This window comes from Aquarana catesbeiana, linkage group LG13 (genome assembly GCF_042186555.1).
Source record: "Aquarana catesbeiana isolate 2022-GZ linkage group LG13, ASM4218655v1, whole genome shotgun sequence".
In the NCBI taxonomy this organism is placed as follows: Eukaryota; Metazoa; Chordata; class Amphibia; order Anura; family Ranidae; genus Aquarana; species Aquarana catesbeiana.
In genome coordinates, this window is record NC_133336.1 from 2554700 (window position 1) to 2578374 (window position 23675).

At 47.6% G+C, this 23675-nt stretch overlaps 1 protein-coding gene across 1 annotated transcript in view; it reads left to right on the top strand.

The window, feature by feature from the left end:
- PPP2R5C (protein phosphatase 2 regulatory subunit B'gamma) overlaps positions 1 to 23675 on the top strand; it is a gene marked incomplete at its 5' end in the record, with an annotated part of 142738 nt that overhangs the window by 100147 nt on the left and 18916 nt on the right. The window contains 7 exon segments of the mRNA XM_073609894.1: positions 1098 to 1157; positions 4760 to 4868; positions 6746 to 6799; positions 7601 to 7771; positions 11382 to 11509; positions 16953 to 17054; positions 22846 to 22918. Of these exon segments, the coding sequence (XP_073465995.1) occupies positions 1098 to 1157; positions 4760 to 4868; positions 6746 to 6799; positions 7601 to 7771; positions 11382 to 11509; positions 16953 to 17054; positions 22846 to 22918 (697 nt within the window).

The following is a 23675-nucleotide window of genomic DNA, read 5'->3' on the forward strand; positions in this document are numbered from 1 at the left end:
GCACTGATCAGGCTGTATTGATGGGCACTGATCAGGCTGTATTGATGGGCACTGATCAGAATGTATTGATGGGCACTGATCAGGCCGTATTGATGAGCACTGATCAATAAATGGGCACTGATCAGGCTGTATTGATGAGCGCTGATCAGGCTGTATTGATGGGCACTGATCAGGCTGTATTGATGGGCACTGATCAGGCTGTATTGATGGGCACTGATCAGGCTGTATTGATAGGCACTGATCAGGCTGTATTGATGGGCACTGATCAGGCCGTATTGATGGGCGCTGACCTTTTGATTTGCTTCAAAGTCCATTAATTAAAATTTAAGTTTTTTTTTTCCTGAAATGTCCCTCTTTAAATTTATGGTGCGTGTTCTACGCTGATAAATACGATATTTGCAGGAAAAACGCGTCCCACCCATGGGCAGTGGTTGGTGGGTGCCAGACTCCTCCTCCTCACATCAGGACTGGAGGCTTTAGAGAGGAGTACCAAGGCTGGGATGTTTTCAGAAAGCTACTGTATGTACAGCCCCCTTCTGGCTCCTCCCACCAGCCATGATCTGCCTGCATTGTATAAGAGAAGCACAGAGACCCAGTGATGTCACCGGGCATAAAATAAGGAATGTAATAGAATTTTTTTTTTATGTCATTATGTTGATGAGGGGGGAGGGGGAAGTAGGGAAGGTAAAATCTAAGCAGATTAAACTTAAAGGTTAACTAAACCTTCATTTTTTTTTTAAAAATAACAAACATGTAATACTTCCCTCCTCTGTACAGTTGGTTTTGCACAGAGTGGCCCCCCCGATCCTCCTCTTCTGGGGTTCCCTGTGCTGCTATCAATCTATCCAATCAGGACCCGAGACACCGGCTGGAGCTGCTGTGCTCCTCCCCGTCGCTGGAAAGACGGGGTTCAGGTAAGAAAAGGGGGGCTCTGGGGGGTGCTGCCCTATAGAAGGGTTTCACCTCCATGTATAGGATACAAACCTCGAAGATTTACAACCCCTTTAAGCGTTAACTGTTTACCACCATTAATGTACAACAACCTGAACCCCCTTTTCTGCTAATGTGTGATTTTTTTTTTTTTTTAATGTTTTTAGGTTTATTTATGAAACAGAACATCACAACGGCATAGCGGAGCTTCTGGAAATCCTGGGAAGGTCGGTACCTCCGTTATCTCCTCCTTCCTCATCATCACCCAATCAGAGCAATCCTCAGATAAAGATTCCTGGGATCCTCCGATAAAGATTCCCGGGATCCTCCGATAAAGATTCCCGGGATCCTCCGATAAAGATTCCCGGGATCCTCAGATAAAGATTCCTGGGATCCTCCGATAAAGATTCCCGGGATCCTCCGATAAAGATTCCCGGGATCCTCCGATAAAGATTCCCGGGATCCTCCGATAAAGATTCCCGGGATCCTCCGATAAAGATTCCCGGGATCCTCCGATAAAGATTCCCGGGATCCTCCGATAAAAGATTCCCGGGATCCTCCGATAAAAGATTCCCGGGATCCTCCGATAAAAGATTCCCGGGATCCTCCGATAAAAGATTCCCGGGATCCTCCGATAAAAGATTCCCGGGATCCTCCGATAAAAGATTCCCGGGATCCTCCGATAAAAGATTCCCGGGATCCTCCGATAAAAGATTCCCGGGATCCTCCGATAAAGATACATTTTCACATCATTTTCATGTGTGACATGATTCTTTTTGCACGTGTGCTGAGAAATCTCCATCCATTCCTATGGGGAACACATAGTAGATGTTCTCTCCATAGCGATGAATGGAGGTTTTCTCCTCATTTACAGCCAGAGCCTTAAGCCGGCCACAGATGGATGGAATCCCAGCCAGGATCGACCGAGGTTCAATTCCTCTATGGGCAGGCTGGTTGTACTGATGTCAATGAACCCCTTCAATACCCGGCAATTCCCCCCTCCCCCTTCTGCCCAGACCAATGTTCAGCTTTCAGCTCTGTCACACTTTGAATGACAATTACCCGGTCATACAACACTGTACACATGTCATATTTTTCACATATATAGAGCTCTCTTTTGGTGGTATTTAACTCATTACGGACCGCCCTCTGCAGTTGTACTGCGGCAAGTTGGCTCCCCTGCACAAAACGCCATCATTGTACATCGGGCGCGTACATGGCGATTTGTGGGGGCATGCGCTCATTTACAGGGGGGGGGGGGGGGGTAGCCTGACCAGCGTGTCTGCCGGTCTTGATGTCTGCGACCCGCGATCGCTCCAGAGACGGGCAGATCGGGGATCTGTTAGTGTAGACAAACAGATCCCTGTTCTGACGGGAGGAGAGAGCGAGATTGTCTGTTCCGAATGATTAGGAACAGCGATCTCTCTCCTCCTCCGGTCAGTCCAGCCCCCATTACAGTTAGACCCCTTTCACACTGAGGGCGTTTTGCAGGCACTATAGCGTTAAAAATAGCGCCTGCAATCCGCCCTCAAACAGCTGCAGCATTATCTCCAGTGTGAAAGCCCCGAGGGCTTCACATTACTCTACCCGAGGGATTTCACACCGGAGCGCTGCGCTGGCAGGACGGGAAAAAAAGTCCTGTCAGCAGCTTCTTTGGAGCGGTGTGTTTACCGCTCCTCCACTGCTGCTCCCCATTGAAATCAATGGGGCAGCACTGGGATACCGCCGGCAAAACACCGCTGTTGCGGCGCATTGGGGGCGGTTTGAACCCTTTCTAGGCCGCTAGCGGGGGCTAAAAGCGCCCCGCTAGCGGCCGAAATGCGCCGCTAATTCGACGGTAAAACGCCGCTAAAAATAGCGGCGTTTTACCGCCGACGCTATGGGCGGCTCGGTGTGAAAGGGCTCTTAGTAACACCTCCCAGGAAACGCATTTAACCCCTTGATTGCCCCCTAGTGTTAACCCCTTCCCTGCCGGTGACATAATAATAATAATAATAATAATAATATTTATAATAATTAATAATAATATGTATACAGTAATCGGTGGCTATTTATAGCTCTGATCGCTGTAATAAGTGTCAATGGTCCCAAAAATATGTCAAAAGTGATCTGTCCGCCACCAATGTCTCAGTCCCGTTAAAAATCGCCGATCACCGCTATTACTAGTAAACTAAAAAAAAAATGCCATAAATATATTCCCTATTTTGTAGACGCTTTAACTTTTGCACAAACCAATCAGTATACACTTATTGCAATTTATTTTATTTTTTACCAAAAATATGTAGAAAAATACATATTAGCCTCAACTGATGAAGACATTTTTTTTTTTTTAGATTTGGGATATTAGAGCAAAAACTAAAAAATATTGTTTTTTTTATCAAAATTGTCGCTATTTTTTTTTTTTTGTTTGTTTATAGCACAAAAAATAAAAACCACAGAGGTGATCAAATACCACCAAAAGAAAGCTCTATTTGTGGGGAAAAAAAGGACGTCAATTTTATTTGGGTACAGCGTCACACGACCGCGCAATTGTCAGTTAAAGCGTTTGCAGTGCCGTATGGCAAAAAATGGCCTGGTCATTAAGGGGGCAAATCTACCGGTCCTTAAGTGGTTAAAAGACAAATGTTTTCTTTGTTCCTGTTGATTATTTATTTGCAAAATGTTATTTCTTCATAAATTTCGGCCAAAATGTATTCTGCTAATCTTCTTTGGTTAAAATAACCCAAATCCGTGAATATTATTTAGTCTGTAGGAAAAGTAGAGAGTCCACAAACTATGAGATATATATCAGAAAATCGATCGATCCCGATGTAATGACGGCCCATCTCATTTCTTGATGCCAGGACAGTACAGGTTACCCCCCCCCCCCCAAATGATCCCCCTTTTTGGAAAGTAGACCGTCCGAGGTATTTAGTAACAGGCATGGTCGGGTTTTTTGAAGTTGTGATTTTTTTTTTTTTGGTCACAAATTTTTGGAACATAAAAAAATGAAATTAAAAAAATAAATAAAAATGTACCTTTTTAAAAAAAATAAAATTAAATGTTACCATGCTGTCACTAGTGCAATACAGCGTGATGAGGGACACTGCTGACAGTGTGTGTAAAAAGCAAAAACAAAAGAACATTGATTGCTTATACTAGTGGATTTCATTGCTATAAGCAGCATTTTTTCTGAATGAAACGGATTAATTCCGTGTATATTGTTTTGCGATTGGCTGTGATTGGCAACAGCTGTGGAAGGAAAGAAAATGCATCATCTATGGCCTGCCTTTTGCAATTACAGCTGTACCCCCCCCTGTACGCAGACAGTAATGATGTGGATGGGGTGAATGCAGGCCATACACGGTCAAATTTCGAACAATTTTTTTTTTTCAAAATCAGAATGTTCGTTTTTTTTTTTTGTGATCCGATTGGCGCCATCATTGATTTTCGAAATTCGGCCGACCAAGCCTTCCAATTTCACCGCATGTTGCTACAGAAAAGAATTTTTGTGGCCGGGAATCTTCTCTTCTCTCCGTAAATTTTCTTTTCTTTTTACATTTCTCGCACGATTCTCCCATCATTGATTCGAAAATCGTTTGTTTTTCTAAAAATTTCCAACATGTCCGATTCCTAAAATTTGATTGCCGCACGAAAATCGGCCGTTGCTGCAGCCCACTAATGGTGCGAAATTCATACGAAAATTCTTTCATACGATTTTTGAAATTCGAAGCGTGTATTGGCCGGTATTAGACTGGGGGGAGGGAGACGGGAAAGAATATTTCTATTACAAGTCTGCAGGAGATCCTCCGATGATTCTAATCCTGTCCGATTTTTTTTGTGTTTTCAGTATAATTAATGGGTTTGCCTTACCATTAAAAGAAGAGCACAAGATCTTCCTGCTGAAGGTGTTATTACCGCTACACAAAGTCAAGTCCCTCAGTGTCTACCATCCACAGGTAAGTACTTTCCCTCATGTCTCTAAATGTCGAGGGGGGGGGGGGGATGGGAGGGGGTTCACTCACATGCAACCCTCAGGGGGGTCCCCTTTCTTGGATTCCTGTCCTATCCAGACCTGTAAGAGGACAGCCCACCTTAAAGCGGAGGTTCAGTGACGTTTTGTTTGTTTTTTTTTTAATTTTCCAAACATTACCAGCATCACATACTGACAATGGCACACTCCCTGTTTTAGTGAATTATCTCCCCCCGATGTCCGGTTTCGTTGTAAAGAAGTTCTAAAAAAATGTGACAGTAATAAGAAGAGCCGGCAAAACTGTAATCCTTGAAGTGACGTTTATTGGTACATCAGAGTGACGACAAAACAAAGCTGACGCGTTTCGGCAATAGCCTCAGTCGTAAAAAATGTGGACGGCCGTTTTCATCTTGCTTGTGGGCATTTGAAGCCCACAAGCATTAACTTCCTGGTTCCAGTGATGCTGAGCTACCAGCATTCCTTGATCGTCCCCGCGCATGCGCAGTTGCAACGGCGCGGGGCGCCGTAAAACTTCCTGGTTGCCATCACAACGGGCGGCGTCGTAGGAAGTTCATCTTTCCAAATCCCGCGAGAACTCGCCGTAGGGCCTCCGCAGTGACTCCTGGGAACAATGACACGAGCTCCCAGGAGACAGTGCGGCGCACAGGACGTTACGTATATACCCGCAAAATACCCGCCCACAGCCACGGGGGTGATGTGCCGGAAACTAAGATGTTGATATTGATTGGTTTGCGCAAAAGTTATCGCGTCTACAAACTATGGGACAGATTTAGGGACTTTTACATTTTTTTAATTGTTTTTACTGGCGGCGATCTGCGATTTTTAGCGGGGCTGCGACATTGCAGTGGACAAATCTGACCCCAAATTAAACTTTTTGGGACCAGTGACATTATTACATTGATCGGAGCTATAAAAATGCACCGATTAATGTATAAATGACATGGGCAGGGAAGAAGTTAACACTAGGGGGTGATCAAGGGGTTAAGTGTGTTCCCTCAGCGTGTTCTAACTGTAGGGGGGGGGGGGGATGGGCTGTCTGGGGCATGACAGAGATCACTGGGAACAGTAGATTCCGGTCATGTCTCCTGTCAGAATGGGGATCCGCCTTGTTAACATCGGCAGTTCCCCGTTCTGCCTCTCCTCGACACGATTGCGAGCTGCCGGCGGACATCAACTCCCACAGCGCGCCCGCCCGCTATCCTACTTTCACCGACTGATGTACAAGTATGTCCGTTTACACAGAAGAACCATTCTGCCGACGTATATCGGCGTGAGCCGGTCAGCAAGGGGTTAACCTCTTCTGGACTGCCTGCGGCAGGGCGGCCCTCCTGCGCAAAATCATGTACCTGTACGTGATTTCGTGCACTGGGTCTGGGGCGCGTGCATCGCTGGCAACCCGCTCCCGTTCTGATTGGACACAACGGGAGCCAATCGGCGGGCCCGATATTCACCGCCACCACCCGATCGTTTCTGCTAAGCAGGAACACGAATCTCGGTCTTCCCCCAGTCAAAGCACCTCCCCCCGCGGGTAGAAAGTATTCCCAGGGACATGTTTAACCCTTTGATCACCCCTGATAACCCCTTCCCTGCCAGTGTCATTAATACAGTGACGGTGCTTTTTTTTTTTTAGCACTGATCACTGCATTAGTGAGAAGAGGGGGGGGGGGGGAGTCTTCCCAGCAGAGGGCCAGTCAGGTGACCCTATAAATGGTTTCAACTATTGGTTAAAAAAAAGTGGAATTATTGAAAGATTGATCTGTTCTGACCACAAATGTGTCTTCATTGTAATCTGATTTCTGTTCTATTGTCAATATTAATGCCGATTTGTTTGTTTTCTTCCAGCTGGCGTATTGTGTAGTTCAGTTTTTAGAGAAGGACAGCACCCTGACCGAGCCGGTAAGATGATTATAATATGTCATTCACTGGTCACCAATGTAAGGAACATTCTTCTCACTGATCACCAATGTAAGGGACATTCTTCTCACTGATCACCAATGTAAGGAACATTCTTCTCACTGATCACCGATGTAAGGAACATTCTTCTCACTGATCACCAATGTAAGGAACATTCTTCTCACTGATCACCAATGTAAGGGGACATTCTTCTCACTGATCACCAATGTAAGGAACATTCTTCTCACTGATCACCAATGTAAGGAACATTCTTCTCACTGATCACCAATGTAAGGAACATTCTTCTCACTGATCACCAATGTGAGGAACATTCTTCTCACTGATCACCAATGTAAGGAACATTCTTCTCACTGATCACCAATGTAAGGAACATTCTTCTCACTGATCACCAATGTAAGGAACATTCTTCTACTGATCACCAATGTAAGGGACATTCTTCCCACTGATCACCAATGTAAGGAACATTCTTCTCACTGATCACCAATGTAAGGAACATTCTTCTCACTGATCACCAATGTAAGGAACATTCTTCTCACTGATCACCAATGTAAGGGACATTCTTCTCACTGATCACCAATGTAAGGAACATTCTTCTCACTGATCACCAATGTAAGGGACATTCTTCTCACTGATCACCAATGTAAGGAACATTCTTCTCACCAACCACCCTAGACCAGAGGAGATTTGTTCATAGAAAGCACAGACAGTCCTCCTTTCAGACACTGATCATTCGGGGTTCCAATGTTTATTGCTCATTAATTTGGGGTCTGTGTTTCTTCGCAGGTGGTGATGGCTCTCTTGAAGTATTGGCCGAAGACTCACAGTCCTAAGGAAGTCATGTTTTTAAATGAACTAGAGGAAATTTTAGACGTCATAGAACCTTCGGAATTTGTAAAAGTCATGGAGCCGCTCTTCCGGCAGCTCGCTAAATGTGTGTCCAGCCCGCATTTCCAGGTACGCCTCCCTCCAATCCAGTATAAGGGGTGCAGCGCAGTGCGGTCTGTGTTTTCGGGTGATCTCCGTTTTGCCATGCGGATTTTTTTATAAAATCTGTTTTAAGGTGAAAATCCCAGATCTGAGAGAAAAACCCCCTCCCCCACACAGTTTTACCTATCTGCACTTTTGACCTCATTTATGCTCATTGACAATAATTCTGACTTACTAGCCTTCCTAAATAACTTCCAAGTGTAAATTTACCTTCACCCACATTTTCCAAATACCCCCCCATGCCATGCCGTACCCCCTGAATAGTACATACCAGCGTGCCTCCCTTTTCAAATGCTGCACCTGCTCACATTACACATGCAGCGTTGGTGGGTTGGGGGGGGTCTCTGCACAAAAAAATGCTGACTCCTCAATCTCCCTCCATCCTACTGTTTGCAGACACTAAGATTGTGCGCCCCCTAGCTGCTGCTCCGGGCCATAAAAATTGCACTAGTGCAGTACATTCTCTAGGTCAGTGGTCCTCAACTCCGGTCCTCAGGACCCACTAACAGGCCAGGTTTGCAAGATAACTGAAGTACATCCCAGGTGGTCTCATTTGCTGCTCAGTGATTGCCGTATTCTAGTCTGCATCTTTCCAAGGTAATACTTAAAATCTGGCCTGTTAGTGGGTCCTGAGGACGGGAGTTGAGAACCACTGCTCTAGGTGCAGAGTTTAAATAGCCCAGAACGCTTACCAGGGGGGCACAGTTGTAGCATCCAGCCAATGGCAGGACCGGGGGGGCGGGGATCGAGGGGCCAGCAGTACGTATAATAGGAGCAGCTTCAGCACTGGAAAAGGGGGAGCACCGGTATATACTATTCAGGGGATATAAAATTGCCCGGAGGGCTTTTTAGATAATGTTTCTGATGGTGAACTTACATAATCTGTTTTTAAATTGTGAGCTGACAAATTAACAAATTTGGCTTTTTTTTTTTTAACATTGTTACATAATCAGGAAAAAGCACAATGCCATCTTCAGGCTGCAGGGGAGCTCTCGCCTTTTTTTATTTTTAGATTGGTTCCCCCTTCCCCCCAAACAGTTAAAATCACTATTTCCCCCATTGTATTTGGTTGAGGGTTTTCACTTTTCATCTAGTGTGTTACCTTTTCTACAGCTCAGCACAAAAAGTTATCAGATACTATAGATGGCCAAGCTACATTGTGCATTAAAAGTAGGGTGGTAAAAGCCCCCAGAAATGTCTAGCAGTGCCTTTCACACAGCTGATTGTCTGTAGGTAGGTATGGTGTATGACCTGGTGGTATAGTAATGGGGGTGGATTGGGGTGTCTATAGGTAGGTATGGTGTATGACCTGGTGGTATAGTAGTAGGGATGGATTGGGGTGTTTATAGGTAGGTATGATGTATGACCTGGTGGTATAGTAGTGGGGGTGGATTGGGGTGTCAGTAGGTATGGTGTATGACCTGGTGGTATAGTAGTGGGGGTGGATTGGGGTGTCTATAGGTAGATATGGTGTATGACCTGGTGGTATAGTAATGGGGGTGGATTGGGGTGTCTATAGGTAGATATGGTGTATGACCTGGTGGTATAGTAATGGGGGTGGATTGGGGTGTCTATAGGTAGGTATGGTGTATGACCTGGTGGTATAGTAATGGGGGTGGATTGGGGTGTCTATAGGTAGATATGGTGTATGACCTGGTGGTATAGTAATGGGGGTGGATTGGGGTGTCTATAGCTAGGTATGGTGTATGACCTGGTGGTATAGTAATGGGGGTGGATTGGGGTGTCTATAGGTAGATATGGTGTATGACCTGGTGGTATAGTAATGGGGGTGGATTGGGGTGTCTATAGGTAGGTATGGTGTATGACCTGGTGGTATATTAGTGGGGGTGGATTGGGGTGTCAGTAGGTAGGTATGATGTATGACCTGGTGGTATAGTATTGGGGGGTGGATTGGGGTGTCTATAGGTAGGTATGGTGTATGACCTGGTGGGTATAGTATTGGGGGTGGATTGGAGTGTCTATAGGTAGGTATGGTGTATGACCTGGTGGTATAGTAATGGGGGGTGGATTGGGGTGTCTATAGGTAGGTATGGTGTATGACCTGGTGGTATAGTAATGGGGGTGGATTGGAGTGTCTATAGGCAGGTATGGTGTATGACCTGGTGGTATAGTAATGGGGGTGGATTGGGGTGTCTATAGGTAGATATGGTGTATGACCTGGTGGTATAGTAATGGGGGGTGGATTGGGGTGTCTATAGGTAGGTATGGTGTATGACCTGGTGGTATAGTAATGGGGGGTGGATTGGGGTGTCTATAGGTAGGTATGGTGTATGACCTGGTGGTATAGTAATGGGGGTGGATTGGGGTGTCAGTAGGTATGGTGTATGACCTGGTGGTATAGTAGTGGGGGTGGATTGGGGTGTCTATAGGTAGGTATGGTGTATGACCTGGTGGTATAGTAATGGGGGTGGATTGGGGTGTCTATAGGTAGATATGGTGTATGACCTGGTGGTATAGTAATGGGGGTGGATTGGGGTGTCTATAGGTAGGTATGGTGTATGACCTGGTGGTATAGTAATGGGGGTGGATTGGGGTGTCTATAGCTAGGTATGGTGTATGACCTGGTGGTATAGTAATGGGGGTGGATTGGGGTGTCTATAGGTAGATATGGTGTATGACCTGGTGGTATAGTAATGGGGGTGGATTGGGGTGTCTATAGGTAGGTATGGTGTATGACCTGGTGGTATATTAGTGGGGGTGGATTGGGGTGTCAGTAGGTAGGTATGATGTATGACCTGGTGGTATAGTATTGGGGGGTGGATTGGGGTGTCTATAGGTAGGTATGGTGTATGACCTGGTGGGTATAGTATTGGGGGTGGATTGGAGTGTCTATAGGTAGGTATGGTGTATGACCTGGTGGTATAGTAATGGGGGGTGGATTGGGGTGTCTATAGGTAGGTATGGTGTATGACCTGGTGGTATAGTAATGGGGGTGGATTGGAGTGTCTATAGGTAGGTATGGTGTATGACCTGGTGGTATAGTAATGGGGGTGGATTGGAGTGTCTATAGGCAGGTATGGTGTATGACCTGGTGGTATAGTAATGGGGGTGGATTGGGGTGTCTATAGGTAGATATGGTGTATGACCTGGTGGTATAGTAATGGGGGGTGGATTGGGGTGTCTATAGGTAGGTATGGTGTATGACCTGGTGGTATAGTAATGGGGGTGGATTGGGGTGTCTATAGATAGGTATGGTGTATGACCTGGTGGTATAGTAATGGGGGTGGATTGGGGTGTCTATAGGTAGATATGGTGTATGACCTGGTGGTATAGTAATGGGGGGTGGATTGGGGTGTCTATAGGTAGGTATGGTGTATGACCTGGTGGTATAGTAATGGGGGTGGATTGGGGTGTCTGTGGGTAGGTATGGTGTATAAGTTGATGTTACAATAGTGGGGGTAGATTGGGGGTGTTGACATGTTTTTACAGTTTGCGTTCCTCTATAATATAACCAACACTCACCCCCTTCATGAATGTTTTGTTGTTTTTCCTTTTTTACATGTAGAGGAAATGAAGGTGAATATTCGGGGTGTTTAATGCTCCCGTTTTATTTCAGGTGGCGGAACGAGCGTTATATTATTGGAATAACGAATACATCATGAGTCTAATCAGTGATAACGCAGCTAAAATCCTCCCCATTATGTTCCCATCGTTGTACCGCAACTCCAAGACACATTGGAACAAGTAAGAGGATCGTTTTTCTGGATGAATGTCTGTGAACGTTCTGTGTCATGGTTCGGTTGGTTGTTGGTCACATTTATAGCCGGCCTTCTATAGAAATGTTAGAAGATTCAGTGGTCCTCCAGGTGGCTTCCACAATTCCTTGTCAGGTGACCCGGAGTGCTTTTAGAATCCTTTGTCATCTATTTCATGGTTATTTGTAGAGCTGTAGACATAGTAAAACAAAGATACAGAAGTTTCTCCCCCTTTTCTCATCTTCATAACACAAGGAAGAGATGTTCTGCAGAGCTTAGGGATCTCAGGGCAGCACTGTCCTCACTACAGAAAGTTGGGAGCACTCTGGATTTCTGGCAGGATTGTCTGGGATTCTTCTATAATTGCAATATTATTAAGAGACAAAATTAGAAACATTGCAAAATATGTCTTGCAGTTGTTTTTTTTTTGTTTTTTTTATGTTGTGCCAGACATGTAAATATTCGGTGCTACAAAGTGCCACTTGTCCAGGGAAGCCCCCTCGGTGCCGTCTCCGATAAGCGTGTCAATGGGCTTGTTTTTCACAGTATACAAGTCTATGGGAATGCAGATCCAGCCTGAAGGTCAAATGCGCCTGTCAATGAATTCAGAATGGCCTCCAATATGTGTCAGACTGATACCATCACCCAAATCCCATTCACACAGACCCTTATGGAGGCAAAAGCCCTGCCTCTGTGAGTACAAGTCTTCCCAGTCCCCTGGTAACCAGATCATAAATAGTACTTTAAAGGGGAAGTTCACCTTTTCACAAAAAATGTAAAAGGAAACTACAGTGCCTTGAAAAAGTATTCATACCCCTTGAAATGTCCCACATTTTGTTACAACCAAAAACATAAATGTATTTTATTGGGATTTTATGTGATAGACCAACACAAAGTGTCACATAATTGTGAAGTGGAAGGAAAATGATAAATGATACAAATAAATATGTGAAAAATGTGGGGGGGGGGCATTTGTATTCAGCCCCCTTTACTCTGATAACTAAAGTCTAGTGGAGCCATTTGCCTTCAGAAGTCACCTAATTAGTAAATAGAGTCCACATGTGTGTCATTTCTTCTCAGTATAAATACAGCTGTTCTGTGAAGCCCTCAGAGGTTTGTTAGAGAACCTTAGTGAACAAGCAGCATCATGAAGGCCAAGGAACACACCAGACGGGTCAGGGATAAAGTTGTGCAGAAGTATAAAGCAGGGTTTGGTTATAAAATAATCTCCCAAGCTTTGAACATCTCACAGAGCTCTGTTCAATCCATCATTGGAAAATGGAAAGAGTATGGCACAACTGCAAACCTACCAAGACATGGCCGTCCACCTAAACTGACCGGCCGGGCAAGGAGAGCATTCATCAGAGAAGAGCCAAGAGGTCCATGGTAACTCTGGAGGAGCTGCAGAGATCCACAGCTCAGGTGGGAGAATCTGTCCACAGGACAACTATTAGTCGTGTTCTCCACAAATCAAATCAAAAGACTTGAGACTGGGGCGGAGGTTCACCTTCCAGCAGGACAACGACCCGAAACATCCAGCCAGAGCTACAATGGAATGGTTTAGATCAAAGCATATTCATGTGTTAGAATGGCCCAGTCACAGTCCAGACCTAAATCACATTGAGAATCTGTGGCAAGACTTGAAAATTGCTGTTCACAGACGCTCTCCATCCAATCTGACAGAGCTTGAGATATTTTACAAAGAAGAATGGGCAGAAATGTCCTCTCTAGATGTGCAAAGCTGGTAGAGACATCCCCAAAAAGACTTGTAGAGAAAGGGGGTTCTACAAAGTATTGACTCCGGGGGGCGCCATACAAATGTCCCTCCCCCACACTTTTCACAGATTTATTTGTATCATTTATCATTTTCCTTCAACTTCACAATTATGTGACACTTTGTGTTGGTCTATCACATAAAATCCCAATAAAATACATTTATGTTTTTGGTTGTAACAAAATGTGGGGAATTTCAAGGGGTATGAATACTTTTTCAAGGCACTGTAATTCCAAATGTAGTTGTATCCCGGCTGCTGATCTGCTGTATAACCTTCTAGTCCTCTACATGTTCAGTGTCATCCTTTTAGGCCTCATTCACACAGATGTACTACAGAGTACACCCATGGGAGGACCATGCTTGCCCACACAGGGATGTACAAGTGTTCCATGCATCCCCATACAGGCTGTCCCAGGCTGGTCCCCATTGGGGGTGTGGTCCTGAACACAGTGTTAGTTTGGGATTGGTGGCTGTCAGTGTAGATGACACAAATGGGACTGCCTGCATGGGGAAGCATGGGACACCCATACATGTGATATACCTGTGCCAACAAGGCCTTAAAGGCTGCCTTTGTTTTGGATAGACTGGTGAGCGGTTATAAACCCCGATCAGGGTTTTATTGCTGTCTATGTCCTCGCTGGGGGGGGGGGATTCACCCTAATTGTCTTGGTGAGCATTATCACTGAGACTGAAAACAAAGGGAAGTCCAAAGTTTTATCTGTCATCAGAATCGAGAGAAATCTTCCAAGTCTCCATTTATACTCCAGACAATGGAGAGGGTTTGTATTTGGAATAGAGGAGCCCTGAAGGACGGGGTGTCCAAGACCGGAGCCGAGCTTTTCCTGCACTGGGGACCTCTAAATACAGAGATCAGCTGATATACAAAATATCACTGCAATATGAAGGACAGAGATTCCCTCATTGGGTTCTATTCTAAACCATCTCAAGATTGGGATTTTTCTTTACTCTCCCCATGTACTCTCTCCCAGGCTCCCCTCCCTCCTCGGGTCCAGGCTCCCCTCCATCCTCGGTTCCAGGCTCCCCTCCCTCCTCGGGTCCAGGCTCCCCTCCCTCCTCGGTTCCAGGCTCCCTCCATCCTCGGTTCCAGGCTCCCCTCCCTCCTCGGTTCCAGGCTCCCTCCATCCTCGGTTCCAGGCTCCCCTCCCTCCTCGGGTCCAGGCTCCCCTCCCTCCTCGGGTCCAGGCTCCCTCCATCCTTGGTTCCAGGCTCCCCTCCCTCCTCGGTTCCAGGCTCCCCTCCATCCTCAGTTCCAGACTCCCCTCCCTCCTCGGTTCCAGACTCCCCTCCCTCCTCGGTTCCAGGCTCCCCTCCCTCCTCGGTTCCAGGCTCCCCTCCCTCCTCGGTTCCAGGCTCCCCTCCCTCCTCGGTTCCAGGCTCCCCTCCCTCCTCGGTTCCAGGCTCCCCTCCCTCCTCGGGTCCAGGCTCCCCTCCCTCCTCGGTTCCAGGCTCCCCTCCCTCCTCGGTTCCAGGCTCCCCTCCCTCCTCGGTTCCAGGCTCCCCTCCCTCCTCGGTTCCAGGCTCCCCTCCCTCCTCGGTTCCAGGCTCCCCTCCCTCCTCGGTTCCAGGCTCCCCTCCCTCCTCGGTTCCAGGCTCCCCTCCCTCCTCGGTTCCAGGCTCCCCTCCCTCCTCGGTTCCAGGCTCCCCTCCCTCCTCGGTTCCAGGCTCCCCTCCCTCCTCGGGTCCAGGCTCCCCTCCCTCCTCGGGTCCAGGCTCCCCTCCCTCCTCGGGTCCAGGCTCCCCTCCCTCCTCGGGTCCAGGCTCCCCTCCCTCCTCGGGTCCAGGCTCCCCTCCCTCCTCGGGTCCTGGCTCCCCTCCCTCCTCGGGTCCAGGCTCCCCTCCCTCCTCGGGTCCTGGCTCCCCTCCCTCCTCGGTTCCTGGCTCCCCTCCCTCCTCGGTTCCAGGCTCCCCTCCCTCCTCGGTTCCAGGCTCCCCTCCCTCCTCGGTTCCAGGCTCCCCTCCCTCCTCGGTTCCAGGCTCCCCTCCCTCCTCGGTTCCAGGCTCCCCTCCCTCCTCGGTTCCTGGCTCTCTGTAGCTGGAGGGTTACTTGGCCGCTGCCGTCATCCAGGAACTCTGGTCAGGAAGAGACACTAATTGGCTGCTTCTGCCGAAACACATTTCCTGTATAATGACGGGGGACATGTCAACCTCCTGCCGGGCCCAGAGCCAGAGGGAGCCTGGAAATATTATTAGGTCACCAAAAAAATAACCCTTTAGTGGTGGATTGCTTTTTAGGGGACGGAGAGAAGTGGTGTAATCAGAGTATAGGTCTGGTTTTTGGGGATCATGAAACTCTCTTAGGGATTCCTTGATCAGGATGACCATTCCGGAGAATGAAACTTTAAGGACCAGTTCACACCACGAGGACATGGATAATACAGAGCATCCGGAAAGTATTCACAGCACTTCACTTTTTCCACATTTTATGTTACAGCCTTATTCCAAAATGGATTAAATTCTACAAACCATGCCCCATAATGACCACGTGGGAGAGGGTGGAGAGCAGGCGGTCCGCCGGGGAGGGGTGGAGAGCAGGCGGTCCGCCGGGGAGGGGTGGAGAGCAGGCGGTCCGCCGGGGAGGGGTGGAGAGCAGGCGGTCCGCCGGGGAGGGGTGGAGAGCAGGCGGTCCGCCGGGGAGGGGCCGGTGGAGAGCAAGGCGGTCCGCCGGGGAGGGGCCGGTGGAGAGCAAGGCGGTCCGCCGGGGAGGGGCCGGTGGAGAGCAAGGCGGTCCGCCGGGGAGGGCCGGTGGAGAGCAAGGCGGTCCTCCTGGAGGGCCGGTGGAGAGCAAGGCGGTCCCGCTGGAGGGGCCGGTGGAGAGCAAGGCGGTCCCGCTGGAGGGGCCGGTGGAGAGCAAGGCGGTCCCGCTGGAGGGGCCGGTGGAGAGCAAGGCGGTCCCGCTGGAGGGGCCGGTGGAGAGCAAGGCGGTCCCGCTGGAGGGGCCGGTGAAGAGCAAGGCGGTCCCCCTGGAGGGCCGGTGGAGAGCAAGGCGGTCCCCCTGGAGAGCCGGTGGAGAGCAAGGCGGTCCCGCTGGAGGGCTGGTAAACCTACAAGCCACAGCACAAAATAATGTAAGATACATTCATCATAGAGAGGACTGATGAGGTTTCTTGGATTAGCTCTGCTTGTCATACCAGAAATAACACCCTGGGCCTTACATTGGTATACCAGGATTAGAAATGCCCCTTGCACACGGGACCACCTTGGTACAGTGTACAGCCCCATCACCTGCAGCCTGTCTAGTTTATGGCAGGTTGCAACTGCACTGAGCTAAAAGCTGTATTGAGTAATACTCTCGTTTGGGGCCCTATGCATTCTGGGACAAAGGGCCACAACACAGAAGACCCGCATTCCACAACGCACAGGACCCTAAACACGAGTACCACACAGTACAGAGTTCAGCCACAACCTGCCATAGACTGACGGGCTGCAGGGGCCGGACACTGTACACCCCACCAATGTACTAAGGACATAAAGCTGGAGCCCACGCCGGCGGGTTTAAATATTAAGATGATTGGTGAGGCTTTGTATTGGCAGCCTTACTATTTGCTTTTTGGCTGTTTGGGGATTATTTTGCTTTGTGACATCATTAAGGATTTCCTTCCCTCTCTGATGGTCATACTTGTGTCTCCTTCTCTCCTAGGACTATCCATGGATTGATATACAATGCATTGAAGCTGTTTATGGAAATGAACCAAAAACTTTTCGATGACTGCACCCAACAGTTTAAAGCAGAGAAACAAAAGTAAGTGTCGCCTGTTACCTCCCATCCTCCTCTGTGTGCTCCGAGAACGACTTACCTCCATCGGGGTGTGTAGAGACTAGGCCGAGGGATGGGCAGGAGAGGCAGCTGCCTTGGGTGCTCCAGCAGGGAGAGGGTAGAACCTATACTGCTGAGTCAGTTTACAGCTAATGGTGGGGGTTGGTCTAGTCACCTTAGATGCTGAAGCACCCCTCCCCCGCACTATTTAGAGGTTTCACCAACAAGGAACAATGTATTCTTCATATAGTCAAATCATAACGAAGTATGAGGCTTCTCCTTTATGGAATGGAAAAAACGGGAACATTGCTGATGTGTGCAGTCCTTGTCCCGTCCTTGTCCCGTCCTTGTCCCGTCCTTGTCCCGTCCTTGTCCCGTCCTTGTCCCGTCCTTGTCCCGTCCTTGTCCCGTCCTTGTCCCGTCCTTGTCCCGTCCTTGTCCTGTCTTTGTCCCGTCCTTTGGGAGGTGGTCACCGTAATTCTTCAGCACACACACCAGGCAGATGTGAAGGTACCGGAATATGACTTGGTATCATCCCTTGCAGTACTCAGACTGGGCAGGTGTGTTGCATGCGGATGACAAGGAGGAGAGTAGAGAGATGACCTCATCTGTCTTCTGCTCTGCTGTATCTACAGATGGAGTCAAGGCTGTCACCCAGGCTGGACATCACTCATGTCTGCTTTTGTCCATCTCCATTGCATTATGAATGGGGAGATTCGTGGTCTACAGGAGGAAGAAAGCATGGTGGACAGGGGGTTAAATCAAGATCACTGCTGCCTGCTGTAGCCGTTGTCATGGTCCCGGCTTTAAGAGCCAGCGAGGGGCTTTCTGGAAAAAGTGATCCAGGTGGCTCTAGAGATGGGAGCGATCACTTTTATGGGGCTCTCAAAGTGCGCCCCCCACCAAGGGCCACCCATGGGGGGGATACCAGGCTCTCTCATGACTCTGGGAATCTGCTCATACAGTAATAGCAGGAGGAACTCTGAGAACATCCATCCCCCGACCCCTCCTGGGACTAATGACCCCAAAAGTGTCACCTCTGAGGTCATAGCTGTCATTTCTCAGTGCAGACGACGATGCAGTACAATCTGTATTTGAATAGTTTCCATAGAGAGGACTTGTCAGCTGACCACTGAGGGGATTGGTTAGAACTCTTGTTTTAGCAATAAAGTGGAAAAAAAAAACATATAAAGTAATTTATAAATAATCCAAATAACTTTATTAAAGTACCTCCGTCCACACCCCATATAAGAAGAGCGCAGCGTCGGGTGAACACAAGTAGACATCAGTTGTGCCGCACACGAGGTATCGCCCCGAACGTTGGAGCAATAATTCTGGGGTCATAATTTATGGTCAACACTAAACTGGTGACCAGTAAAGGCTTCTAATGCGCCACCTATGGAGGATTATGGTTACCATGGTTTTTCTTTTGATGATGTCACAGGCGTGAACAATTCTAAGGCTCGACATGTTTGGCATCTCTTTATATGGCGCAACCCCATCTTTTATACTTTATCCAAAAAATTGGGCATTGGGCGTGTTTGCACCAAAATTCATTTTAGTTTTTTCATAAAAATATGCATTTGATAAATAGCCGAGCAAATATTATGACACAAAAAATTGCAACTTCGCCATTGTATTCTCCAGGGCCTCTGCTTTAAGAAAATACATAAAATGGGAAAAGACGAGCGCCAGCTGAGTGTAGCTCACAAACTATAAACAAAAAAAGACCAACAATTTTGAAAAAAAAAAATGTATTTTTTACTTTTTGCTATAATAAATATCCCAAAAATTTTTATAAAAAATAACTTATTTCTTCCTCAGTTTAGGCCAACCTGATTTTTCTAATTTTTTTTTTTTTTGATTAAAAAAAAAATCACAGTAAGTGAATATTGATTGCTTTGTGCAAAAGTTATCGCGTCTCAAAAATTTATGGCATTTTTTTTAATTATATTTTTTACTGCTAATGGTGGTGATGAGCGATTTTTAGCAGGACTGCAACATTGCAGCGGACAGATCGGGCACACTGGACACTTTTTTGGGACCATTGACATTTATACAGCGATCAGAGCTAAAAATAGCCTCTGATTACTGTATAAATGTCACTGGCAGGGAAGGGGTTAACACTAGGGGGCGATTAAGGGGTTAAGTGTTCCCTGGGTGTGTTCTAACTGTGGGGGGAGGGGACTGACTGGGAGTAGAGAGATCGCCGTTCCTGATCACACTCTCCCCTGTCAGAACGGGCATCTATTTTGTGTACATTGGCAGATCCCCATTTTGGCTCTCTGTGGAGCGATCGCGGGTGGTCAGCTGACATCGCGGACGCCGGCCACGCGCATCGGCTCTGACGACGCGCCTGCTATAGCTATTACATGAAGCACCGTACCGGTACGGCGATACGTGCAATCCGGCCACAGTATATCTGCAGCGGCTGGTCGGCAAGTGGTTAAATACCACCAAAAGAAAGCTCTATTTGTGTTTAAAAAATGCCCTATGTGTACCATGACCGTGTAATTGTCATTCAAAGTGTGACGGCGCTGAAAATTGGCCTGGGGAGTGTCCGGTATTGAAGGGGTTAAAGTCTTCTTTTTTTTCTTTTTTTTAAATGCAGATTTTACCATGAGTGCAAAAAATAAATTGTCCTCGGTAGACTGGTGGTAATACTTCCGTTCTCAGGAAGTGACGAGGGGGTTACGTCTCTGGCAGGATTTTTATGCATTTTTGGCCTACAAAATAAGACAAATGCAGCCTCCTCCTCCTCCTCCACCTCTTCTTTACATTTGGCATTATTTTTTTGGGGGGGGGAGCAGGTACCCGTTTTTGACAGGTACCCACCCCCACTTCTAGTCAGAATGTTGCAGCAATCTGGAAGAAAGTTCCGAACCCCCCTCCTTCCCCCGCAGCCTTTTGGGACACATCACAGGTGCTAGAAGACTGCAGGACCAATCACAAAGCGCACGTGGCTTACGTATGCACAGTTGGAAGTTGGCTGTGAAGCCGGCTCAGGTGAGGACAGCGCTGGATCCCTGGACAGGTACAATGGGGAAAATAACGATTGTCTCCCCTGCAGATTGTGTAAGTTTTGCCCCCTTACATAGAAATGAAGGGTCTATAATTTTTATCATAGGTGTATTTTATATGATAGAGACAGAATATCAACCAAAAATCCAGAAAAATAACACAATACAAATGTTATAAATGGAGTTGCAGTTCAGTGAGTAAAATAAGTATTTGGTCCCCAAGAAGCAGAACATGACTTAGTAGTTGGTGGAGAAACCCTTGTTGGTGATCACAGAGGTCAGACGTTTCTTGTAGGTGGTGATCAGTTTCCACACATCTCAGGAGGGATTTTGGTCCTCTCTTCTCTACAGATCTTCTCTAAATCCTTAAGGTTTCTTGGCCGTCTCTTGGCAACTCGAAGTTTTAGCTCCTCCATAAATTTCCTATAGGATTAAGGTCTGAAGATCCATGACCTTATTGTGGTTCTTCTGGAGCCCCTCCTTTGTTGCCTTGGTGGTATGTTTTGGGTCATTGTCATACTGGAAGACCCATCCATGACCCATCTTCAGTGTTCTGGATGAGGGAAGAAGGTTCTCCTCCAAGATCTTACAATACATGGCCCCGTCCATTGGCCCCTCAATGCGGCAAAGTTGGCCTGAACCTTTATCAGAGAAACCGCCCCAAATCATCATGTTTCCACCTCCGTGTGTGACTGTAGGGATGATGTGACTGTAGGGATGATGTGTGACTGTAGGGATGATGTGTGACTGTAGGGATGATGTGTGACTGTAGGGATGATGTGTGACTGTAGGGATGATGTGTGACTGTAGGGATGATGTGTGACTGTAGGGATGATGTGTGACTGTAGGGATGATGTGTGACTGTAGGGATGATGTGTGACTGTAGGGATGATGGTGTGACTGTAGGGATGATGGTGTGACTGTAGGGATGATGGTGTGACTGTAGGGATGATGGTGTGACTGTAGGGATGTGGTGTGTGACTGTAGGGATGGTGTGTGTGACTGTAGGGATGATGTGACTGTAGGGATGACTGTAGGGATGATGTGTGACTGTAGGGATGATGTTCTTAGGGTCATAGTCATCATTTTTCTTCCTCCAAACACGGCGAGTCGAGTTGATGCCAAAGAGCTGAATTTTGGTCTCATCTGACCACAGAACTTTCTCCCCAATCCTTCTCTGAATCATTTAGATCAGTGGTTCTCAACCTCCTAGTGCCGTGACCCCTTAATAAAATTTCCCAAGTTGTGGGGACCCCTAACAGTAAAATTATTTTAGTAGCGTCAGTTGTCAGCACCCAAGGCAAGACAAGTAATTTGCGTCCCTAACCCACCAACATTTAGCGCTCCCTGAGTCCTTTTAATGGCAACTATAATCACAGGTAGTGTTACTTAGTGTGTCTCCGGCTTCACTGTGTCTCCGACTTTGTGGTGTCTCATAGCAGTGACACCTATGCTGAAATCAGGAGATAGGATCTCCTCCAGCCCCTCCTACTTCACATTCCTCACCAGTCAGCTGACCTCTAGTCTCTGCCCCCCAGTCATGCCGTGAACTGAATGGGTGCCTGCAAAGAGGCTGAGTGGGCTCCAGGAACAGCCCAGCTAGGCGGCCACAGGTTCCAGGGATAGCCCAGCTGCGCGGCTGCAAAAAGGCTGGGAGAGAGGTGTGGGCTTCAGCAACAGCCCAGGATTCGGTGACCCCTAGCAAATCATCATTCGACCCCCGAGGGGGTCCCGACCCCCAGGTTGAGAAGCACTGATTTAGATGTTCATTGGCATGACTGTACATGCGCCTTCTTGAGGAGGGGGACTCGCTGTGTTTGGAGGAAGAAAAATGGTGACTATGACCCTAAGAACACCATCCCTACAGTCACACCCCATCCCTACAGTCACACACGGAGGTGGAAACATGATGATTTGGGGCTGTTTCTCTGATAAAGGTTCAGGCTGACTTTGCTGCATTGAGGGACCAATGGACGGGGCCATGTATTGTAAAATCTTGGAGGAGAACCTTCTTCCCTCATCCAGAACACTGAAGATGGGTCATGGATGGGTCTTCCAGCATGACAATGACCCAAAACATACCACCAAGGCAACAAAGGAGTGCCTCAAAAAGAAGCACATTAAGGTCATGGAGTGGTCTAGCCAGTCTCCAGACCTTAATCCTATAGAAAATTTATGGAGGGAGCTGAAACTTCGAGTTGCCAAGAGACAGCCAAGAGACCTTCAGGATTTAGAGAAGATCTGTAAAGAAGACAAAATCCCTCCTGAGATGTGTGGAAACTGATCACCACCTACAAGAAACGTCTGACCTCTGTGATCACCAACAAGGGTTTCTCCACCAACTACTAAGTCATGTACAACTTATTTTACTCACCGAACTGCAACTCCATTTATAACATTTGTATTGTGTGATTTTTCTGGATTTTTGGTTGATATTCTGTCTCTATCATATAAAATACACCTATGATAAAAATTATAGACCCTTCATTTCTTTGTAAGTGGGCAAAACTTACACAATCTGCGGGGGAGACGATCGGTATTTTCCCCCTCTGAGTCCTTACACTATTTGTAGCTGACTTTCGATTATTTGGGGGGAGATTGGGGCTCCTCTTTAAGGACTAGTAATCTGCAATATATGACATTTGTGTTTTTTACATTTAGTGATCTGTAAGGGGTGACCAGATCCCCCTCCCCCTATGATCTCTTCCTGTCAATGGCCGTCCTTCCATCCGCTCACGTCTTGCTTTGTGTTCCAGGGAGAAGCTAAAGCTGAAGGAGAGAGAAGAAGCTTGGGTTAAAATAGAAAACCTCGCCAAATCCAACCCCCAGGTGAGGACTCCTGGACTCCCATAATGCATCTGTGGTTGCTGGACCTGATAATGAAGCCATGTTGGTCTCCCCTTGACGATGCTTCAACCCCCCTCAGAGCTGCGTGTTTTGATTGGTTGACGGTGGTGCGCTCTCCTCTGTACCAGCGCTGGGAGCTGCAGCATTGCCACGCAGTGAACTCGGGTATTTGCTTGACTCCTGTTTGGGGGGACAGGCTGGCTCGCTGGCTTTAGTCATCAGGCGGTGGAGCCCCCCACCCATCAGACCAGCTCTGTGCCGGCACATTCCGCTCTGTGAGTGAAGCATCCATTCATGTCCGCTGCATGAGTCAGTCCCCCGGGGTCCGGGTGTCTAGAGGTACCACCAACAAATGCAGCCACGTCCCGTTGTCTGTGACCTTTGTAAATAACCCACGTTTTAGTGTTTGCCTGGAAGTGATCGGTCATGTGACCTATTTTATTTTTTAGCCCCAGACATGTTCTCTGCATTCTGTTCTGTGACACACAGAGAGTTCTTTTTATTGGTGTTTGTAAAATGTACAATAAAGATGATTTGACAGTAATGATGATTTTGGTGTATAGTGCAGCCTTGTGTATGACCATCTGTGTGATCCCCCATTCACCGGGAGCAGACCCCCGACCTCGTATGACCCCATATTCATTCACCGGGAGCAGACCCCCGACCTCGTATGACCCCATATTCATTCACCGGGAGCAGACCCCCGACCTTGTATGACCCCATATTCATTCACCGGGAG